Raw genomic sequence first — 24286 nt, 5'->3', positions numbered from 1 at the left:
TGCTTAAGATTGCAAAACAAAATCTTTGTGGTCGAGAGAGAAAACCAGCCTTGAACTAGGCAACAAGAAGATGATGTTTCTTTTCCTAAAAACAATTAAGATAGAAATTCCCCTGGAAGAAAAATTAAAACTGTATTGCAAATTTACTTGATGATTTGGGAGGTTCCGATGGATCTTTATTGGTAAAAAAAATCAATGTTCCAACATGTGCCATGTCCCATGCATGTTCCTGTCCTAGAATTGTGCGAAAAAAAAACAATAAAATTTGTAGCAACACTAGAGAACAGAACGAAAGTTAGCTAAGAGATGATTCATTGCATTGTAAGAGCAATTTCGTTGTAATCTGAAAGCTAAGGTAATAAAAGCAACAAAAGGAGGATTTTATGGGACAGTTAAGCCCGAGCCATCAGGATAGCTATAAACTAAAATAGTCTTATTAATTGGTTGTTCTATGGTCCGGAACTATACTTAACCCAACAAAGATCCAATTACAGGAAGGAAAAACAAACAACAAAGGAACAAGAACAACCCCTGGAGGACTTCCAAGGGTCATCACATGCATGCATGCGTCCGCTCGCGCTAGCTAATTACTCCGACTTAATTAGTCACTGATGGAAGACGCCTCTCTCTTTCGGAATACTCCAAGTCTTCGTTACCAAATGCATGCATGCACTCTCACTCACTCATGCGCTCGACTTAGTCGCTAGTACCTCGCTAACCTCACTGACACGATCCGGCCTCTCAGTCTCATCCATGCATGCACATGCGCTAATTCCAGCTGGTTTGTTGCTTCAAAGTCTCAGACAGACAGACTCACTCACTTGCAGGCGGAGCTGGAGCTTACGGCTTGTGTAAGCTCGCTCTCGCTGGATTGGGGAATTGGGGGATCGATCACGCCATCCGGCCGCCGCCGCCGCCTCCGTTGTAGGACGAAGCCGACTTCATCTCCGCCTCCAGGGAGCTCATGTCGCTGCTGCTCTGGTGGTGCTGCTCTCCTCCTCCTCTGGGCGTCGCCGCCGACATCCCGCGCTGCTGCACGATCCCGCCTCCGCCAACTCCCAGGAAGTCCCTTGTCATGTCGCCTCCGCCCTGGCTGAACTTCACCTCGTGCGCCTCCATGTCGCACATCCTCGGGTCAAACATCCCGGCTCCGGTGTTGGAGCCCGCAGCGCCGAACATTATCCCGGCCGGGTTGCCGCCGGCCAGCGAGTTCATGAGGTCGTTGAGGTGGGCCTGCTGCTCGTTCTGTCTCTGGCTCTGGCCCATCTGCTGCTGCGCGTGGGCCGAGGCGGAGCCCACGAAGCCCCTGAACATGGACCCCGCGACGCCGTTGTTGTTGTTGCTCGAGGTCGCCCCCATCTGCGCCGCCTTCTGCAGCAGGGCCGTCGCCGACATCTGCGGCAGCAGCTGCTGCTGCTGCTGATGCTGCATGGCCTGCTGCTCGTTGTACATCCCCGCGATCTGATGGTGATCTCCTGAGCCGCCGACGAAGTTGTTGTTCCCGCCGAAGATCCCCGCTGCCGACACGTCGGACCCACCGCTGAACTGGTTGTTGTCGTTGCTGTTCATCATGCCGCCGCCCTGGCTCGCGGCGTGCTCGTGGCCGCTGGATCCCGAGCTGTTGCCGTTGGTGGAGAAGAAGCCGCCCAGGTTGAAGAGCCCGTGGGGGCCCGAGCTAGGGCCCGCCGCAGGCCCGCCGCCCGCGCCGTTGCCCTGGAGGTCCGGGAGCTGCATGAGGCCGTGGAACGGCTTGTTGTTGCTGGGCTGGCCCAGGAAGGAGCTGGGTCCGGCCCCGTTCTGGTGGTCGTCGCCGCCGAAGTCCGGCCCATGTCCCGGCGCCGCGTTGAGGAAGAACGGCGAGGACAGCGGCGGGCGGAATGCGGACGGGCCGGACGGCGAGAGGAGGTGGTCGAGCCTCGCCGCGATGCTGCTGCCGCCGCCGCCGCCGCCATTGCCGCCGAGGCGCAGTAGCTCCGGGTGGTCATGGTGCATGGTGGAGCTGAGGTGGGAGCCCACCTGGGAGAGGCTGAGCGCCATGTTGCCGGCGTTGGATGCGCCCCCGCCGTAGAGGTGGCTCGTCAGGCTGCTCAGGCTCGTCGGCGGCGGCAGCCTCGCGCTCTCCTGCGCCAGCGCGTCGCAGAACGCCCTGTGCGTGATGAAGCTGTCCCTCCTGCAAGCATTGGCAATTTGGCATCAAAATAAAGCAAAATGAGCACGAATACATGATACATCAAGTCACATCTCTGCTCTAGGTCAGAGCTGGACGCCGCTGCATGCCATGCCATGCATGGGCTGTGACGAGATGAGAGCGCGCAGTAAAAGGAAACAGTACTGAAGTTGATGTGAGAAGTGCGAGAGAAGCCTGAAAAGAGAAACAGGCCGGCCTGGACTAGCTCCTCCTTGACACGCTGGACACGCGGCCGGCGCTCGCACCGAGGAGCAGAGGCGCAGGAGCAGGGCAGAGCTCGACAGAGGCATCTCGGGCTAAGATATTTGTTTATCTGATCGACATGTGAGCACCTGCAAAAACTGGGGGAACGGAGACTGTGCCACTGAATGTTGTGTTTGTAGCTTGTGTCCATGCATCTGAACAGCGATTCCTAGTCTCTCTCTACAGGGTGCGTGTGCGCATTTTCACCTTTATATGCTCTCCGGCCGACTAGCTGACAGTAAAAGAGCATTATTGCAATGTAGTTTCTCTCTGTTCCGGTAAATGTTTCCTAAGGAAGAATGGGGTTTGACTGTTGTCGCTTGTACTCCCATACCTTGCTGTCTAAAGACTACTTCCAAAAACTAGGAGTACTATATACGGAGTAATAGTATGGATCAAAGCTACGTGTTGGGTATACAGTATATATATCCTCTGATCATGCACCGCAAAGCTAGCTCAAGATCCCAGAAACCGATGTCAATCAAAGGAGGGAGGGAAAAGAAAAGTGGAGAAATCTCATCGTCATAGCTTGACATGCTACGGCTCATAGGTTCCCACTAGTAGGAAGCTTCAAAGGAGAAAGGCATGGAGACAAAGGCATGCGACATTGTCATGCACACGAACACACACACCAAGGAGGCCAGAGCAGAAAACTTTGCGGAGCTGGTAAGCTCACTTCCCCAGACCTCAATGACACAGGAAAAAAAGCAAAAGCCTGCACCGGTAAGATTAAAAAGCCTACGGGAAGACTGACCCCCGCCTGTGCCCCCCAAATCAAGGAACTCAAATCAAGAAAAGCCAATTATTCGCAACCGGTTCCCTACTGCTTTCCTTTGCAAAATGGTTAAGAAATGTCGAATGAGTGTTTAATGAAGTATCAGGTGTCTTGCAGGAACAGTGAAAAGGATCTCAACTCCATGGCTCATATGCAACTCCTGTTGATGTGCTAACTCCCCATTGGATAAATCTTATGCCCAAACCATGAAAGATAGGAACACTGACCACACGGACCACGATTGAATGCATGCCTAATTCCGTCAATAAATGAACCGTTCCTGAAGTCACACTTACACTTACACCTAGGCGATCCATGGCCGACTAGATATGGGGAAGGCATTGCTGCGACGTATCCATGAAAAGGTATGTATGGGGCCGGCCTGGCTCACTGGCAAGGCCAACGAACGGCTCTGCCACATCTCTAGCCGGCTGGACAGCTAGCTATCTAGCCAACTCACATGAGAAGTTTAACGAGGCTTACATGGCAGCCAAGCTAGCTAGGGAGTCAGTAGAGAGAGAAACTTAACTTTGCATGGACGAGAGAGAGGAAAAGAGAGTACTGGCCTGCATCTGCATGCGTGGTGCTGACGAGTTGGGCCAGGAGAAATGCGGGTCTACAGGACAGTGCACACCCATATGTGTGTCTCTGTAGCGTATGTCTGGCTAGAGAGAGGAGAGAGAGGTAGTTTGTCTTTGGTTTCAGGTTCCCAAGGTAAGAGTCAGGAAAGGGAAAGGATGGCTTCTGGGCAAAGCCAAAGGGCTAAACAAAAATTGGAAGCCATTCACGTGCGAGCAGTTCCAGCACTATGCATGCCCTCGATCGATCTCCTTCGTCACCCCCAGGCCCCCGGCTCCTTCTTCTCGCATCCTAGCTAGAGAAGAACTACAACACCAATGTCGATCGACACAGGCCCAACAAACAAGCAAAACCCTAACCCTAGAGAAAAACAACAGCTACATGATCCAAGAACCGTAAGCTCGACCGCCCCATGCATGATGTTCTAAGAGACGATCAAGCATGCAGGCTCAGTACGCAATGCATGCGAATACACAAATTCAGCATGCAGTAGAAACAGAAGCTTGCATTGCATGCATGCATATATATATAAGGTACTGTGAAAGCTAGTGAAGAAGAAGGAGCTAGTGAAGAAGAAGTACCTTGAGAAGAGGGTGCCGCAGTCGCAGCGGTACTCGCGGGTGCCGCAGATCTTGGAGTGGGCCTTCCAGTCGGACTGGACGGCGTAGCGCTTGGAGCACTTGTCGCATTTCCACTTCTTCTCGCCGTGCTTGCGGCAGAAGTGCTTCTTGATCCCCGTGAGGTCGCCGAGGGCGCGGGACGGGTCGTGGTGGACGCACGTCGGCTCCGGGCAAAGGTACACCCGGCGGCGCTGCACCTGGTTCGGGTTCTTCTGCTTCAGCTTCCATGGCAGGTTGTGGCCCCTGCGGTGCAGCTGCAGGTTCTGCTCCCGCTGGAACCCCTTGTTGCACACCTCGCACACGAACCGGTTCGTCGCCATCAGCGTCTTGGGCGACAGCGCGATCACGTCCGCGTCCGGGTCTGCAATTTGCAATTGCAATCATCCATCCATCAGAGTTAGTTCATCTAGACATGCATGGATAATAACATTCTGCATGCATGCATCTTGCAGAAACAGATATAGCTTTGCTGAGAAAATTATGCAAGTAAATGATGAACACTTTGCAAATGATATATTGAGTGCTGGGAAAGCAAGGATGATCTGAATTAATAGGATTGGGACGAAGCTAGCTAGGAAGATGCTAATATAGAAGAGTGTTGATCAGAAGAACACAAATATGATCGAGTCTTACTTATCTAGTACTTGCCGCTTACGAGTTAGTTAGGCACGCATCATCAAAGAGTAATGCTTGTGCGAGCTAGCACTAATTACAGATTAATCTGGGAAGATATTGTTCCTTTCTTCTCTCGGTGGGGGCCGGTGGGCTTGAGGATAGAGACAAACCAGGCCATCGAGAAGAGAATATTTGCATGAGATTTTGGGGAAGAAGGAAGTTTGCAGGAAGTGATATAGAGAACAAAGGAATCGACATGGATTCTGTCATGGCTCCTGCTTGCATCTCATAATTGGGGAAAAGAATTGAATGAACTCCAGTGAAGAGGATGACAGCTCATGTACATGCATGGAATCTTGAAGAAAAAAAATGACTGGATATTTTATTTGTCAGAAACGTATGCAACTCTATGGTTCTTCTTCTTTCTTTTCCTCTGAAAAAGAAAAGCTCAAGAAGTGCTATGAATTTTGGAAAACATGAGACTTGAGAAGAACATGAGACAAAGAGTCTACCATGAATGAAGTAGTCCTTCATGGGAGGATGTCCTATGCATCACCTGAATTAATTGCCTTTCATTCAGGTGACAGTACAGCTAGAGCTTTAAATGAAGTATTGATTAGAAGGAGCAGATTGAAGGTCCAATTCGCTTTGAACTGAAGTAGAGCCATAGCCGCAGGATAGGGGAACGGATCCACAGAACCAGGGAAAAGAAGAGAAATTAAGGAGTGGGTAAAAAAGGGGAACCATTTCACAAAAATCCAATACTCTACTGCTGTCTAGCAAAAACAGGCTGCCGCTTAATTAAACACATGTGCGTTACAAAAAAACACGCAATTCTCTTGTGACCTGTAAGGACCAGTGCTCATCAGGAAGCAAGCCGGAACGGAAGAAACAAAGTAAGAAACTGAATACGTAATAAAAAGTAAAAAAGAAAAAAATAGAGAGAGAGAAAACTCAAGTGCGCATGTGAGAGCTAGAAGATGCTTGCACTGTCAGGAACCAAACGATAAGGCTCCAATCAGTCCAGACAAGATTTCGCAGCTTAGCAGGATACATGTATGCATGCATATGAGTATGACGGAAATTAAAAAAACAGGTCCATGATTGGATTATTACCTGGTAAAGTCCTCTTCTTCTTGGCCGGTGGTGCTGCCGGAGCCGGAGCGCCTTGGCTGGATGTCGCAGGAGCTGCCGCGTTTGCAACCATGCCTGGCAGTGCCGCTGCCAGCTGCTGCTGCTGCGATATGAGCGGTTTCATCTGGTCTTGCTGGTCCCCATCCCTAATCCCGAAGAACGCCGCCGCCTCTGCAGCCGATGAATTCGATGCCATCACCTCCTTTTCGGTCCTTGCACCTCAAACCACAAGAAGAAAACTTTTCCGTTTTGGATTGTTTCCTTGGTTTGGCAGTGCTCCGTTTCTTTCTTCGTCTTCTCCCTTTCTCCTAGGCTGAAATAAGCAATCAATACTTCCATGTGAGATCTCACAATTCAGAACAGAAGCAGCAACAAGGAAGCACTATACATGTACAGCATGCGAGCAGGTAGGTAACCATGGGAGAAAGATCTGAAAGATTCTTGTTCCCCGAGGCAAATTAAGGAAGAGAACGACGACGAAAGAAGCAGCCGAGACTGAGAGAAGGGGGAGAGAGCAGATGAAAAGGCCCAAAATTCCCTTGGCGAGTGATGGCTATACCTATCTCATATGTATGCGCTTGGAATCGATCTGAAACAACAAACAAATCGACAAGTAGCCGAGAAAAACTCCAAGGCTTCGGCCGCTTAGGACTCTTCCGAGATTAACAAAACAACAAAGTGGACAGGGAAATCCAAACAAACAGTTGCACTCAAAACAAGTAAAAAAGCATACGAACAAAAGCTCCCAAACACCCACACCCACAGAACTCATATATGACACCACACAAGCACATACAGGTATTTAAAAATTGGCAAGGATCCACAACAAGGAAGGAGAGATGGAGAAAAAAAACACGGGATACCTCACTCTCCCTACTGGTTCTGCTCCGCTTGCTTCCTCCTTGCTACTGCGGAGATAGAAGTGGAGGAGAGAGGATGGAGGAGGAGGAGGGGAGGCTAAGAAGGTTGTTGTCTCATTTCTTTCATCTCCTTGTCAATACTTTTCTGCCCCTCTATCTCTTTCCTCCCACGCTCTTATATGCCCCCCCTCTCTATAAATTATTTTCTGAATTTTTTGCCTCTGCTCTTTCCAAAGCCTATGCACACCAGGGAAATATATAAAGATGGGTTTTTTATATACAGATCGGAGCAAGAGAGATGAGATGGGGGAGCGGGGGCCGGGGAGGCATGCTCACGCAGGCCAGCGGTGTCGTGAAGCGTCTGAGAGTTGGGTCCACCGACTGCGTGGGGCTTTACCTCGCCATCTCATCTCACACACACACGCTCGCCCTGGCCCTGTACGCACCCGGAAACTTTTCCCCTCGGGTTAGTTTTGAGTTGTTAGAGCTAGGCTTGTGCCTTTGCAAAATTGAAAGTGTGTGTATCTACGGGCGTACGTGTGCGCATGTATCGTGTCGTCCTAACTCTTTACACATCATGGATTTGTGTCACTATTCACCAAACTTCTGTTAGATTGTTAACCTTTTCTGGTGATGTTGGGTTTTGCACGCTTATCTCTGGCAAGGTTGTTGAAGAAAGATAACCTTGAGAATTTGCTCTGATCAGATATGCCATGTAATGTATATCACAATTTACGTGTGAACATGGGGGACCGAAGGCACCAACACAGATTTGTAAGGGAGTAAAATTGACTCTGGGTTCAAAACATATGCAATTGATGATTATGCATGTAATGGTATGTCGAGAGACTATAACGGTGATAACGTGAAAATATGATACAGTAAACCGGACTGATTTTGCAACTTATAATTGTGCCATAGATGATCTGAATTGCTACAAATTGTATATGTATCCAAGGAAGATGCATGAACGAGAGTCCTATATTTTTTTTGCACATCTAGAGTAATTAGTTAAACAATGCACATTGTAAACAATACTCACTTACCACTGATTTAACCCATGTACTCAAAATGCAATATTGATTATGTAACAATCATGTGACACTAATAGCGGTACTATGACAATTGGATCGACTAATTGCCAAAGCTTGAAATTAAAACTTTGAATTGTGCGATATAGATGGTCCGGAATAAACTCTACCGTTGTATAGATATGCAACGGATGCATGGATAGTAGCATTATTTATTAGCATATCTAGGGTGACTTAATTGTAACGGATGGATCGAGCTACCGATTGCCCAGACAAAACCCACGAGTTGTCGGTTTAACCTGCAGATTCAAAAGATGCAATTGATTATGTAACGGCCGGCAAAACGACAACTGCAATTGTGATATTGTGCCGGTAGAATCTAGTAAACTTGATGTTGCGGCTCTGACTCGTGCAACACTACCAACCGCTTTATGTACGTGTAACACGTGGATAAATTGTAGCATTTTATTTGCACGTGACTGATGGATCGCACAACGAACGATCCAAATGGAACAAATGCACCATTTAATTGTGCACCGTCTTGTTTTATTTGCATAATAAGTAGAGTAAGTTAGTTGTTCTCTTTTATTTGCATAAGTCAAGTTAGTTGGGGATGCTATTGATGGTCCAAACGGAATTGACTTGCTAATAATTTAACCCATGGGTTTAAAACATGCAGGTGATGATTATGTAATTGTAGAGCGACATGGACGGTGATGTTGTCACAATAGGGTAGAGTAAATATGACATTGGATCTTTAAATTGTGCAACGATATACGGTCGAAAATTCACTATAGTATAATTTAATTGTAAGAGATCCATCATCTATTACATAGGGTCTTGATCGAAGTGCTCAAGCAACTGTCATATTCTAATATATGTTTTCTTTCGAAAAGGGGAGAAATGATACCTGGCCTCTGCCATATTTATTGCAGACTAATCAAATAGGTACGTGCCGTGTACACAGATAAATTTGAGGCAACTAATATGAATCGGAGGGAGTAGTATATATATGTGCATGATGCAGTACATCGTTGCCGGCAGGGTGACCAGAAGATATGGGAATTGAATTAGCGTATATATGCGGTATGAAGACCTCCAGCACAAAGAATGCAGAAGAACTATACTTAATACAGGATCAACAGTATGTTGATTGTGTCTCGTAGGAATTATATGTGTAAAATTTTACGTGTATATGCAAATCCTACCTAAACACCGGGCAGTAAATTAAACTTTTTATCGGCTGAACTCAACAACTATGGCTTTATATATCACGGCAGGCATGTATGTGACACACAGATGCGTTCAATACTATACAAGTATACTTCCAAAAACGGTGGTACAATATTTTTTTGTGTCTACTCTTTTCATGTGATCAAATAGGACATTCTGTAATGAGTACTCCACTCTACCGCCGATAGCAACAGGGGCAGACCAAAACAACAAAACCAGCTTGAATACTCACTTTTTGGCCGGACCGTCACTTTTTGTCCTCCCTCCACGCCAATTGTAACTGAATACGTCGTCGCTCTCTCAAGTCTCAACAAGAATTAACATTCTACTACTCCCTCCATCCCAATATATAAAGCTAGCATTGATTTCTATATCAAATTATATCATTTGAACAATATTTGGTCAGTAATGTTTTTTAAAATACAACTCGAATGATCTCTGCATTGTAGACCTCATACTAAAAGTCTAGTGTCGGGCTAAAGTGTGAGAGAGAAAAATCGTATTGATCTTAATTATATTTAGGAACGGGTAGTAGCTAGCTGTGGAGTTAATCAGTAGAGGCCGTGACGTGGTAAGAGATGGAAAGAAACAATGTACTGGCAACAACATCCAGCGGTGCTCGCATTGAACGCGCAGAAACTGGCCAAAAATGACCAAGAAACGCTTGCGTGGGCATCGATCGAGGCCAAAAAACGTTCGGATGCCATGTACCAACAACACGCATGTACACGCACGCCTTTGCTGGCGGTGGTGCTTACCCTGGGAAAAAAGTCTAATTATAAGAGAGGTCATACGCAAACGCAAGCACGGAGATTGTCGTTGCCTGCGCCGCACTATATACTCTAGCTCTACCTCGGCGTGTATACGTCTTTTGGTCTTTGGGCTATAGTGTGTCGTCACTACCGCCGGCCTTCAACTCTCTTTGAAAATCGACGTACGTTTTCTTCTCTCTTCGCTGGCGGTAGAGATAAGCTTCCCCTTGGATACACGTATATACGTACGTAGCTCCCGCGGCGTACTGACACATGGACCGCCGTATACCGTATATGTGGTGGCAATTCAGGAGCGCCCATCGATCCAGAGGCAGTCTCAGAGGAGCAGGAGTGTAACGCAAAACGGAAAAGGAAAGAAAGGAAAGAAAAAGGAAACGGAAGCTAGGCATACGGAGGTTCCTACTTCCTCCCTCCCTGAAATTGCTCCGATGCGGCGCCCGTTGCAATTCCCACGTGTAACCGACGTGGCACACGGCACGGTACCTAGCTAGCCTAGATAACGTATAGCCTCATGCCTGCTTTTGTCACATGGAGCTTGCACACACATGTATATATGTGAAATTGTAAGGTCAGTAGTAGTAGTAGTTGCATTGGGGAAGTTGGCACGCACGAGAGCAACAACCTCTTCGAGAGAAAGAATACGGAGCGACCGATTTTGTATATACATAGCGGACGGTGTACTCACCTTAAAAATACGAGAATTAATTAATGTACCAGTATACGAACTGTGAGATCACATGTTGTGTGCGTGGCCTGTGTCGAATTATTCAGTGTATACATGTATGATTGATCATGTTCCCGGCCATGATCGATGTTCAGATCGACAAGTATATACTACTACTATAAATTAGTAATTTAATTTGAGATGTAGCTAGCTTGGACGATTTTAAAATTATTTATTTGCCACGTATACCCAGAAATAAAAGAGCAAAAACTGAAGATGTATACTAGCTAAGCAAAATTCCCCCTTTTGTTTGGCGTACGTACGTAGTGTTTGCTAAACACGTACGTATATACACCTAATACACATACCAAGCGTCGAAAGCTCACATAATGAATTGATATATGGACTCTGCTGATGCGCGACCGTACGCGCGTTGATCAGGATGCGCGTACATGCAGGAGTATGTTGCATACATGCATGCATTTGCAAAATCCGAAACTTTAAAAAGTTATATATCTCAAACCGTGTACTCTATTTACGATTTGTTTTCACGGTTAGCTTTGTCTCGATGAGATCTTCGAAACTAGCTCCCATATTGATATATTTCGATGCCAAAAAAATCTGTCTTAAAAATTACCACCCAATCATATATGAAATTATCATGCTTGTTAGTAACAAGTTACCATCTCACAAAATAGTTGGTTACTTATGTGATAAACTTATCACCCATTAACATACGAAGTTACCACCCCTGTTGCTCACGAGTTACCACATGAAAACTTCATGCAAATAGGGTGGTTACTTATGCGTTAAAGTTACCACCCAATGAACATATGAAGCTACCATCCCTATTAATAAAGTTATCACATGAAAAATTCAAATAAATTATGATGGTTACTTAGGCATTAAAGTTACCACCCATAAACATATGAAGTTAACATCCCTGTTAATAACAAGTTGCCACATGAGAAATTCAAATAAATTATGATGGTTACTTATGCGCTAAGTTATCACCCAACAATATATAAAGTTGCCACCATGTTAGTAAGAAGTAACCACACGATTCATTCAAAATATGATGGTTACTTATGCATTGAAATTACCACCCAACAATTTATGAAGTTGCCACTCTGTTAGTACCAAGTTTCCACATGGTTACTTCTTTCAGAGTATGATGGTAACTTGTGCGTTATTGCTTGGTAACAAGAAAAGCTCGTAAAAATCCATCGAAAAATATTCAAGTGAGATCTAGTTTTGAAGCTCTCGTTGATACGAACCTAACGGCGAAAACAGATTGTGAATCGGACAAACGGTTCAAGCTATAAAATAATTTAAATCTCAAAATTAGTTAGTACAAAATGCATGCAGCCACGCATCCAAATCAAAATGCATGTATGCAACCATGGCTAATTAGCACGCACGGGCTTCTATAGGCAACCATACATGAACACCAAGTTGATCCGTGCAGAACGATAAATATGACCCCACTCCATGCTGGATGTTATTTGACCAATAAAACTCGTACCCGCGGGGAGGACAAAATAAAAAATTGTGAGATTGATATATTAATCTGTGTACTTTACGCTCCAATAATTAAGCAGCCTGTGCATCAGCTGGGTCGATCGTCAATCATCTGATCCGATCATCAATCGATCCATCATGTCAAGGAGGAATTGAAGCAGCTAGGCTAGCTAGCTAGTCAAACAAGTCAAATCACGGCCGTCACGAAACCCTATTCAATCGGCGGCCCGCCCTGGCCCCTGCTGGCTGTCCCGAACAATATAAAACCCAATCAACCTCTACGCATCTCTTCATTCTCTAGAGAATCAAATCTTAATTAAAACCGCTCGAGCTCACGCCACGAGATATATCAACAACCTAGAGCTAGATCGATGTGGCATGCAGCTTAGATTACTGGAGTAGCAGTACACAATCTGGCCCGGCCGAGAGACCTACACTTATTTTTGTACGTATTAGGTGAGGGAATTCCGTTCGTGGTGGCGCCTGGCATCATGCGGTTGTTTCCCGACAATAGTCTCACCGTACCCCATAAAAAAGGCATTATTCACAGTACTGTACTGGACTGATCGCTGCCTGGACGCGCACACGACATATCGATCGAATCACGCGGGCATATATACTGTCCCGAGCGAGCAAGCCGCGCTGATCCGGTTAATTTGTTTAATCAAGCACAGGGTAACCAACCGGCCGGGGCTCTAAGCCAGCTTTGTACGTTCCGAGGACATAAATTCCAACACGATACGACGGTTTTCCCTTTGCCGCACAGTAAATCGTACTCGCTTCATGTGGCTCGGGGTTCGTAGGATATACTACTATGCGAGGCGCGCGGGGAATGTGGTTTCACTGTGCTGACGGGGCCCGTGAAGCCCCCCGGCCCGTGCCTGAGCCCCTCCCCGATCGAGATTCCATCTCCCGGGCCGTCGGGTTGCTTTCGTTGTGGGCAGACCCCGGCCCGGAACGGGTTTTACGCGTACGTGATGCTGCCGTGAGGACTCACGGTTTTCCAGCAGTACAGTACGCCGCAGTGCAAACAAGAAATGAGGACGGATGGAGCAGAGGGTACAAATTAAAGTAGTGCGCGGTACTTCAGGGGTATCTGCATCAGTAGTAGCAGTAGTACTCGTCAACTGTTCGCGTGCAGGTTATTTATTCCATGTTTTTTTTCTACAGGTTTCCTTTTACTCCTTCAGTAGTTATCATCTTCAGGTTTTCTTTTTCTTTAATTTTGTGAGAGCGAACCAGCTTCCGGAATTGACAACCACCTCAGCTGCAAGATTTCTTCAGATACAAAATTCTACTTCCTTGTACGTTTGTCTGGAAAAAAGTCCGGAAGTTTTTCGGTATTTTTGCTATAAATAAGATTTAGTATTTTCTTTAATCGTATTTTTTCCATTCCAAAATAAATATCACAATTTTGTCTAGATAAAACAAGTTTCATTGTGTAGGTTCGTTATTTTTGCAAAATTAATTGTGACACTTATTTGAGACAGAGGAAGTGCAGCTTATAGTTACTAGGTGCCAAAATTTGCACATTCCTTGACAGGGGCATTCTACAGACCAAATATTTGCTTCTAGTATAAGGCCCCCTTTGATTCAAAGGATTTTCATGGGAATTTTGGAGAATTTGAATCCTTAGGAGTTTTTCCCCATATGTAGGATTGAACCCACATAGGAAATTTTCCTAACGATTCTATTGCACTAGATATCATAGGAAGTTTTCCATCCACTCCAATCTTTTTCAAATTCCTTTATTTTTTTTCCATGCTCAAACAAACAAATATTGGTCTAATCACAATCCGTAGGATTCGAATGGGAATGAGATTGCAATCCTGTGATTTTCCTATTCCTATGGTTTTACTATCCTGCGAACCAAAGAGCCCCCTTCTCTGGAAAAAAAAAAAGACGAATCAAAGAGGCCCTAAGCCCTTAGATGGTCTGGACTCTGTAAAACTGACCATATGGTAACGTGCTGGTGCAAAAAAAAGATCTAATAGTAACTGACAACTTTCCAAGAGCACTTCCGTAAAACAGAAACTTTTCAAGAGAGCTACCAAAAAAGTAAATATAGTAGTGAAGTTGTTAACAGACATGAAAAGGAGCTTCCGTTTTTTTTTCTTTTTTTGGCGGGGAGAAAATGAGTCGATCAAAAGAGCAGGATCCAAGATATCTGCAAGTTGCCTTTCTTTACAGCGTGTGCACTAGTTCAGCCGGCCAGGTCACGTACCAGATGAGAGATGAGTGAGTGAGAGAGAGAGAGAGAGATGGACGAGGCTGATTGTAGACCTGTGACCTCAGTAGTGTACTCTCGTGGTACAGTCAGTATACGCCATGGTCCCGTCCGTGTCTCTCCCCCCTCTCTCCTTTCTCTCCCTGTGCGTGAGATGTCAACCTCATGCCTAGCTACTTATCCCGGAGTTATTCTCGGGCATTCTCCTTAGGGCTCGAATCCATGGCCGGAAGCGCAACCCGAGAATGGAATAACGAGGGAATAGGAACCTTTGTTTCCTCTTTTCAGGCGAAGACATGCATGCATGTGCAGCAGAGCTAGAGCTAGGATGAAGCAGCAAGCAAAACGCAGGCTTCTCCATGGACGCACGTCACCCGGCCTTCTCAGCTCGCTCGCGACGCGACACACAGATGCATCATGCTTTGGAATAAGAAAGCGTTCTCAAGCCGGCCGGCATGATTCGTCTGCTTGTTTCTTCCTCGACGGACGCGTCGTGGAATCACGTATGGCTGTGTACTGTCTGTGAGAATGTACTGAGTACTATCATACGCCTTCCTGCGCCTGCGGTGCGCGCTGCTGCTGATGCGTATGTTTCGGCATGCACGTCGTTTCCTATACTAGGTAGCTTAGCTAGTTGCTGCAGGAACTGCAGCTAGTGTCGTTGTTAAGGTACAGCTCGGTCGCCTGAAATAAAGCATGTGATGAGACGAGGATATGCAAGAAATCATAATGGTTCTTACTCCAGGAAAGACACATGAATACAAATGCTGCTCGTTTGTTCCAGTTGAATAAGCTGAAGTCGTTGGTCGTCGCCTTACGTGAGGGATACATGTCTCCGCAGATTAATTGTTCGCTCGAAGCTACTTTTGGTAACAGAGGTGCACATGTACGTATCCGTTTGGAATATTTGTCACAACTCAGATGTACTGTTTATTATATCAGAATAGCTAGGAAACAGTCGCCTGAGAATTTGTAATTCTCAGTCGACGGCGTGGTCCGTCGGATCCGCGTCGTGAGTCGCTGGTTTAGTGGTTAGTAAGAAGAAGAGCACCTGATTGGTTTAGTGGTTAGTATAGGCTGTCTTTCTGCCTAGGTCGTGTGTTCGAAGCACATTGACCTTTCTTTTCCCCTTTTGTTTTTATTTTTGGTCCCCTTGACTTTCCTTGTTTGTACTATTATTATTCTTTCTATTTTCGATTCCTTTATTATTTCTGTTTTCTTATTTATTTGTTTTTTTATCTCTTGATTTCTCTTTGCTTCCTTTTTGTTCCCTTCACATCCTTTGTTTTCATTATGACTTCTATTCTGCACTAAGCGTAAAATAGCAATGCTAGCTAATTTTCATCCACAATTTTTAGAATCGCGCATAAAGTTTCACCTACAATTTTTAGGATCGCACAAAAATTTCACCTGCAATCTTTTAGAAACGCGCATAAACTTTCACCTGCAATTTTTTAGAATCGTGCATAAACTTTCACTTGCAATTTTTAAAACCACGCATAAAATTTTACCTGCAATTTTTAAAATTATACATAAATTTCACTTGCAATTTTTTAAAATTTGATCGTCGTTATAGTTTCAGCCACTACTACAGAAAGGCTTATCAGTAACGGTCGAAAAACAACATCAGTAACGGTCGAGGCCGCCGTTACTAACTTCGTGTTACTGATGATACCCATCATCAGTAACGGTCGCTCCAACCGTTACTGCTGTACCATCATCAGTAACGGTCGGAGCGATCGTTACTGATGTACATATACATCAGTGGCGGTCGATCCTACCCGACCGTTACTGATGTATATATCATCAGTAACGGTCGCGTTTCCACATCAGTGTCGGTCGAGGGACCGACACTGATACATTTTCGGTATTTAAAAAAATAATTAAAACCACAATAAATACACAGAAAATACCCAGAAAATTATATACAGCACTGCACAGAATGTATCTCATCACAGAAAAATGTATCTCATCACAGAAAAATACATATAAAGCCGCATCACATCACATCACATCATTTAAAGCATACAAATGTATATAAGCCGCATCATATAAAGCATATAAAGAATACAAATGTATCTCACTTCACGACATTGATTACAAAGTGTCAAAATTCCATAGAAGCATAATTACAAAGTGTCAAAATTTCATGGAAGCATATAAAGAATACAAATGTATCTCATTTCAAGCTTGAATCTATTGTCGTGGGTGAACCCTAGACACGACTTGTTCCACGCGTTCGAAGAAGTCCCCACTAGGCTTGATGACCTCGTTGTTTATGAGATGGGCGAACTCCCTTTGAATGTTATAGACGACCCATTTAGGTCGGTGTCCCATTGTCATTCGGGGCCGCCAGTACTCTTCCATCGCCACGACTAACCCCTTCCACTCAGGTTTGAACATGCTGGCATTCTCCATAAGGATGTGACAGCAGTAGTAGCCACAGAACACACTGCCAGGCGGCTGTTCTGGCAAGTGAACCTGTGGTTGTGGTGAGGCTCGTCTTTATAGCCTTTACCAGCTAGTTTTCCCTTGGCCGCCACTTTCCAGGCAGTGTTAATGAGTGATTTGATGGGTTTCCAGAACCTACCTCAAACACCGTTCTTCGGAAGTAGTGAATCGAAGTAGTACACCGCGGACCAAGGCAAACAAAGAGTAGTGTCACCCGATGGTCTCTGTTTTCAAAAGAAACAAACTTTAGTATCTAAGCGTGTATAAGAAAGACTGATTTACAAAATACAAACGGTTCCATATATAAAATTCAACTTACTCCAAATTAAGGAAGAAGAGGATGAAGTCGTGGTCTGCGTATTTCTCGAGACATGGCACCAAGTATTTAGATGCCATGGTTCTTGAGGCATCCTTGTTTGGCTCAAGACCGATGTCACCGTACTTGAACATCGCGGGGTCTAGAATGGCTACTTTTTTGACCTCCAATCGCCGCAATTCTCTTATTTGGTAGGTAGACCACAGCCTTAAGAGGTTGATATCAAGCTTTTGGCGGTTGAGAGGTGGAACAGTTCGTTGAACTCCACACCAAAAGTGATAGGACGTTCCTGAATCTTTCCAGTTTCTTGGTCAAAGAAGCCATAGTCTTTTGGGATTCTAACATTGATCTGTTGGGCATGCTGTTGAGAACCAGCTGATGCTTGCATGTAGAACTGATGAAGCTCTTGCATCTCTCTGGACACGGCACGCAGGGAATCTTCGGTGACCATCGGTCTTCCAGGATAGTAAAGAAGCACCCGCTCGAACTCCCTAGCCACGAAATAGGATCCGTCTTCGAATCTCTGGCCTTGATATGGGTTCTTGATGAGAATGTCAGGCCTATTGTCCTCCCAGACTCCAGTTATGTCAGACACATGGTGCATCTCATCTTGAGTGACATTGGAGGACTCCTTGATGGTCTTGCCGCCGCGCCCCCTCTTTTTATGCCTCCTCTTACTGTCCCATGCCTTCTGCTCCTCTGCCTTGTACTTGTCATCGATCTTGTGGCCACCCATGGACTCAGCGGCACCCAAGAGAGAGAAGGTAGGAGGGACGCTTCCAGCCTGTGCCGACCCTGTGATCTGGCTATCTTTGAGCTGTGCAAGCATCGACATTGCCCGCTCTTCATCTCCGCCGGCATCGACAGGAGGAAGTATCCTAGGGGAAAGGCCGAGCGACGAATGAGAAGTACCTTTGTGGGCGGAGGGAGATGGAGTCATAGAGGGCCGGCGCTGGTTGTAGAGAGATACCAAGCTCCTAGGCCACATAATTTGGTAGTTTGGACAACTGCCTAGGATATCCACGCCTTCCTCCGAAGGTAGCGGGATAGCATAATCCCGAAGCTCCTCGACGACGGAGTCCACCATCACACTCACTTGTGCATCATTCATGAGAATGCCGTGCACCAGTGGCGGTGATTGTCTGGGCATCAGGCAGCCAATGGCGCCTACAGGCTTCCCAGGCTTGTCAACGTGGATACAATACTTCACCGGTGCCTGCGCGTAACAAGAAGAAGGCATATGTGTGTAAGATCTTTATTCACGAAGGTAAGGAGTGAAAAAGAGTTTGAAAAGATTGCTTATAAGGATGTTGTCGCTCGGACCCGGATCGTTATCCCGGCTGCCCTCGCTTGGGGAAGGTTGGCTAGCGGGAGGGTTGTCCATGCTAGGAGCCGGGCTATAACCTGGGGTGTAGGTGTCTTCGTCCTCCATACGTGTGTCGGAGGCGGCGCTGCTCTTCAGCGGGGTGCTCTTTCGCGGGGGAAGAGGTGGAAGAGGAGGAAGGAGGTTCCTCAAACCTTCCACTCCTCCCCCGAGTATGGCGCCAAGGGCGGGGTGGTCTTTGGCCAATGCCGACACCAAATGATGGACGGCTTGCATTGCATATTTCCGCAATACCTCTTGAGACACGATAGATGCCTGCTCTCGCGCCTCCGCCTTAGCTTGTTCTATTATCTCAGAAGAAGCGGGGAGCTTTTTCTGGACCCTGCTTCACTTCGGAGCAGGCGGGAAATAATCATCCCAGCAGACCCTTTTGCCTTCTCCTAGAACACGGCCTGTGTGCTCCGCCTTTTGCAAGCCGGCGGTCACAGCCGACTCCCACCTCTTGCTCTGCACGGAGTTGTCGGAGGTTTCTGACCTCCTGCTCTCCTCCCATTTGTGGGCATTTTCCGGTTATCATATAAGACAAGACGTGAGTCTATATGGATCAGGAGTGTCATAATTAACGCCGAAAACAACTAAATGCACGTGAACTCTTACCGTAAAATTTTTAGCAGGCGGCTGCATTGGCTCAACGCCCACCCACTCCTCGGGTGTCATGTGCTGACGTGCATATTCTCGAGCACGTTGGTCCTCCAGCATGTCATGCACTGGAGGCATCCTGCCTGCCGCCTCGAGAATTCGGTCCTGCTTGCGCCAGACCTTCTTCTTTCCCTCTTTCCCTGCACTCCCTAGCATGTGGTTCAAGGGCTTCCTCAAGCGCAGCGCCCTCATGCGTTCACTCTTCGCAATGAAGCCAGGGTCAAACGATTCCTTCTTGAACTTTTCCCATTCGGCCTCATCAGTTACTGACGGTCATTTCTTCTTGATGATCTCGTACGGTTTGTCCATCCACTTTCTAGCTGAGCCAGAGCCAGAGCTGGCAATTTGCTCTCCCGATGAAGACTCTTCATCGACACGATCTACCTCCTCCCGATCAAGAACTGGTTTCTGGCTACTCTTGCCCATTTCGTACCTATGCAATCAAAACCATCAAATATATATCGGCCGAAAATTTCGGCATGACCTACGTTAAAAAACTAGCAAATTTTCTCTACTAGGAGCCCGAAACCTGCATAAAAAACCCACTCGCATATGTACCCCTCGGCACGATGGCCGGCCCCTTCTCCAATAACCCGACACGATGGTCGGGCCCACAAAATTACTCATGTGTGCTATATATAAAAAATTAACCCTACAATGTACTAACCCTATATCAAATTCACAATATGTGTGCCCATCTAACTCAATTATCCACTACGACAAACTACAATTCAATTATCAAATTAACCCTAACCCTAACAATCATCTAATTTGCTAAATTAACATATATGACAGCATCTAATAATCATCTAATACATGACAGCAACTAATCCTAATTAATTTGCTAATCCTAATTTGCTAACCCTAATTTGCTAACCCTAACCCTAAATTACTCTAACAACAGCAACAGAGGAGAGGGAGGCAGAGGAACGCGCACCTAGGCAGAGGAGGAGGAGCATGGCAGCGGCGGCGGGCTCGGGCTCGGTGCCGAGGCAGGGTCGACGGCGGCAGCGGGCTCAGGGGAGGAGGTCGACGGGCTCGGGGGCGGCGTCGGGCTCGGGGGAGGCGGCGGCACGCGAAAATCCGGTAGGGCTTCGCCTGGGGAGGAGGAGCGCCCACAGCTGGTCTGCTAGAGGAAAGCGACGCGCAGGCGAGACGTAACGGGCTAGGGTTTCGGCGCTTCGCTTATATACGCCCGAGTACATTAGTGGCGGTCGCCTTCCCATGCGACCATTACTGATGTATGGATGCCATCAGTAACGGGTGAGCTGCAGTGCGGCCGTTCCTGATGATCTATACATCTGCAACGGTCAGGCAAGAAATCGACCGTATAGATGCACATCAGTAACGGACAGTTAACCAGCCGACCGTTACTGATGTGCATCTATACTTGTTGAGCTTTGTACCAATTTAAATTACAGGTGTACCAATTTAAATTAGATGAATGTATTTTGTACCAATTTGTCTAGTATTGTACCAATTTAAATTACAGGAACGTATTTTGTACCAATTTAAATTATATGAATGTATTTTGTACCAATTTGTCTAGTATTGTACCAATTTAAATTACAGGAGCTTTGTACCAATTTAACAAAAAAGCGAAAGTTTGATGAATAAATTCATGCATTTTGTCTAGTATCTGTGCTAAATTTAATTTAAAAAATTCATCACATAAAGCCATGTACTAACATGCATACACAAAAGTACATGGATCACACATAATTTCACTTAGTACAAAGTTTGTATTAAGATTCAGTACGAGTACATTTTTACAATGTGACTACTAGTGCTTCTCCTTCCTTCGGTAAGTCATAACTTGACTCCTCGCAGAACTGCTTCTGAGGTAGAGTTTTTGTGGTATTTTCTCGCTCTCGTTCCCATCACTTCTTCTTTTCCCTCTCCTTTTCCTCGTTAATATCGTGCGTTCCGCTTCTTCGTCATCTGTGGCGATCGTCGGATCATGGAAACCTTCGTAGTCTTCTTGTGAAGTAACTCCGTCCACTCCAACAATGCTTATTTTCCCTCTTCTTACTACGACGTGGCCTTTATTTGCCGGGTCGTCTATGTAGAAAACCTGCTTGCATTGTTTAGCAAAGACCCGTGGTTCCTCTCTTGCCGGGATTTTTCTCACGTCAACTTGTTCACGAGGGATCTCAGGAAGTAGCACCATCGTCATGAACCTTTGACTTTCTTCTTTGTCACCTTTGGTCCATCTTACACGGAACATTGGGATCTTTGTGATCGAGTACTCCAATTCCCAGATCTCCTCGATAACGCCGAAGAACGCTTTGGTTTTGCTGTTGTCATCGGTCGCGGTCTCAGAAGTCATGACTACACCACTATTTTGATACGTGCTTTTACGGTCCTGAGACGCAGTGTAGAAGTTATAGCCGTTGATCGCATATGATTGCCAAGTAGAGACGTGATAAGCAGATTCCCGTGACAAACATGCAACCGTCTCTTCTGATACATTGGTCGTCTTTCTGCCGTACCAATAATTCTTCAGCCACGCTGCGAATGTTTTATTGTGCTCCGAGTGGATCCAGACTTCTCCTCTTTTAGGGTTTTCATTTCGCAGTTGTTCCGTGTGCATTTGCTGAGAAGGCCGGCAGCAACCGACAGTTTGCAACACAACCAAATGTGCTCTTTCAAAATCAACTTCCCTTTCTCTTCCATAGACATCAAGGTATGTATGTCCAAAGCCACCTTCGCCATCGAGCTTGCCCTTATGCCGTGAGCCGGGAACACCTATTGATTTCTGATCGGCCAACCAATCCGTGCAGAACTCGATGCACTCTTCTGCCCTAAAGCCTTCCATGATGCTACCTTCCAGACGCGATCTGTTACGAACGTAGCGCTTTAGAACCTCGTTGTATCGTTCTGGGCCATACATGTTATGCAGGAACGAGGGCTCTAGGGACAAGATCTTATCGCATATGTGGATCATTAGATGGACCATGATATCGAAGAATGATGGAGGGAAGAACATCTCGAGCTCGCACATAATCTATATCATACTATCCTTCAGTATCTGGCATCGTCTAAGGGTGATTGACTTCTGCGAGATGCTGTCAAACAAGTCAGAAAGCTTCATGATTGTCTCCCTTACGTGCGGCTCCATGATACCTCTGATTGTGACTGGAAGTAACTGAGTGAGTATGACATGGTTGTCGTGAGACTTCATGCCAGATAGCTTGTGACTCTTGATGTCAACTAGATGCTTGATGCTCGACGAGTAGTTCGATGGGACTTTAATGCCCTGCAGGCACTGGCACATCCTATGCAACTCGTCTTTGTACCGGTTGTAACATGCAAGACGACACCGCGTGGTCATCGTCACGAAACCATTATTGTCGGCTGCCGACACTTGATCTTTGCCCCACAACTCTTTCCTGATAGACATGAGTTCCAGGTCCTTCCGTGCATTGGGTCCATCTTTCGTCTTCTCTGGAATGTTCATCAGCAACCCCAGCACGCTGTCGCATACATTTTTCTCCACGTGCATGACATCTATGCTGTGGCGGCATTCTAAATGTGCCCAGTACTCCAGGTCCCAGAATACGAACCTCCTTTTCCACACGACGCCTTCAGGTTCCTTATATTACTTCGCAGCAATCTTTCCGGAGACAACTTGAAAATCGTTCACAATTTCGAGGATTTGCATACCAGACTTCTCCTTCGGCGTTGTCCCGTGCTCCGTCTTCCTATTGAACATTTCCTTGTCATCCCTCCAAGGGTCTTTAGCATCCAACCATTTTCGGTGGCCCATGTAAACAATTTTGAATAAAGTGGGCAACTTCTCCGATGTCGTGTTTTCCCCGCACTTTGTACAGGCCTTGTACCCATGTGTCACCTGGCATGAAGTATTTCCATTCGCAGGGTAGTCATGAACGCAGGTCAGAAGCGCTGCTCTCATCGTGAAGTATTTCCTCCTGTTTGCGTCCCAAACCACTCTGCCAGGATTCCAAAGCTGCTTCAGCTCATCCTTCACTAGCTGCAGATACACATTTAGGTCAGCTTCCTGCTGCTTTGGACCCTGTATGAGCATGCACATGTGGATGTACTTTCTCTTCATGATTAAACATGGAGGAAGATTGTAGACAAACAAGATCATTGGCCATGTGTTGTGCTTGTTGTTCATGTTTCCGAAAGGATTTATCCCGTCAATGCTGAGACCGAGCCTCAGGTTTCGGGGCTCTGCCCTGAAATCCGGAAATGTCGTGTCGAAGTTCCTCCACTGAGTCCCATCGGCAGGGTGTCTTAGGACCCCAGCACACGGTAGTGCCCGTCAGGATCGAATGCAGCCTGCGCCGGATCGTGATGGACGAGATACCTCGCGTCCTTAACGTTCTGCATCCAACGTTCAACTCGGCCACCTGCCGTAAAATACCAGACAGTCTTTGCTGGACTGCCCCTCATCACTTCTTCCCCATCGTCTTCGCCGGCTCTGGCATTTGTATCTCGACGCACCGCATATGTGGCATTTCTCATGATTCTCATACTCTCCAATGTATACCATGCAGTCGTTTGGACATGAATGATGTTTCACGCAATCTAATCCGAGCGGGCATGTAATCTTCTTCACCTCGTATGTGCTCTTGGGCAACTTGTTTGGCTGTGGAAAAACCAAAGCAAGATAACTCAACAAGTTCGTGAAGCCCTTGTCTGACCAGCATGATGCTGCCTTTCAGCTTCAAAAGTTCGAGCGTCACTTCGAACACGTTGTTTTCTTCGCCAGCTCCATCATACAAGGGTGTGCTTGTGTCCTCCAACAATTTTTTGAACTGAGCAGACTCTGCCTCATCTTCGGGGTCCTCCAGCTGGTCCCGTAGGTACGGGTCATCTAGCATTTCGGCAATCCTGCCACGTGAAGCTCCTTCACCTTCCACATTAGCCTCCTCATCGACCCTTGTTTCTTCTTCGGAATCATTCGCCAGATCATACCGGAGGACATCATCATCTTCGCTCCCGTTACCGACATCAACCGCATCCTCCCCGTGACAAGTCCAGCGAGAATAATCTTCCACAAAACC

The 24286-nt window shown here is 46.4% G+C and overlaps 1 protein-coding gene across 3 annotated transcripts; it reads right to left on the bottom strand.

Moving 5' to 3' along the window:
- Positions 1–412: 412 nt before the first annotated feature.
- LOC100826618 (protein indeterminate-domain 5, chloroplastic) lies at positions 413–7268 on the bottom strand. Of its 3 annotated transcripts, none has more exons than XM_010241968.3 (4): positions 7018–7268; positions 6137–6467; positions 4367–4766; positions 413–2170 (listed from the first exon to the last, which is right to left on the bottom strand). In XM_010241968.3, the coding sequence occupies exons 2-4, from the start codon at positions 6348–6350 to the stop codon at positions 892–894; spliced, it is 1893 nt and encodes a 630-aa protein (XP_010240270.1). In that variant the 5' UTR covers positions 6351–6467; positions 7018–7268; the 3' UTR covers positions 413–891. The 3 variants fall into 3 exon arrangements, with proteins under 3 accessions (XP_010240270.1, XP_024311531.1, XP_003580339.1); XM_024455763.1 differs by lacking the exon at positions 7018–7268 and adding an exon at positions 6543–6943; XM_003580291.4 differs by lacking the exon at positions 7018–7268 and adding an exon at positions 6571–6942.
- Positions 7269–24286: the final 17018 nt, after the last annotated feature.

Source organism: Brachypodium distachyon, chromosome 5 (assembly GCF_000005505.3).
Source record: "Brachypodium distachyon strain Bd21 chromosome 5, Brachypodium_distachyon_v3.0, whole genome shotgun sequence".
Lineage (NCBI taxonomy): Eukaryota > Viridiplantae > Streptophyta > Magnoliopsida > Poales > Poaceae > Brachypodium > Brachypodium distachyon.
This window is presented reverse-complemented; position numbering and strand designations above follow the sequence as displayed.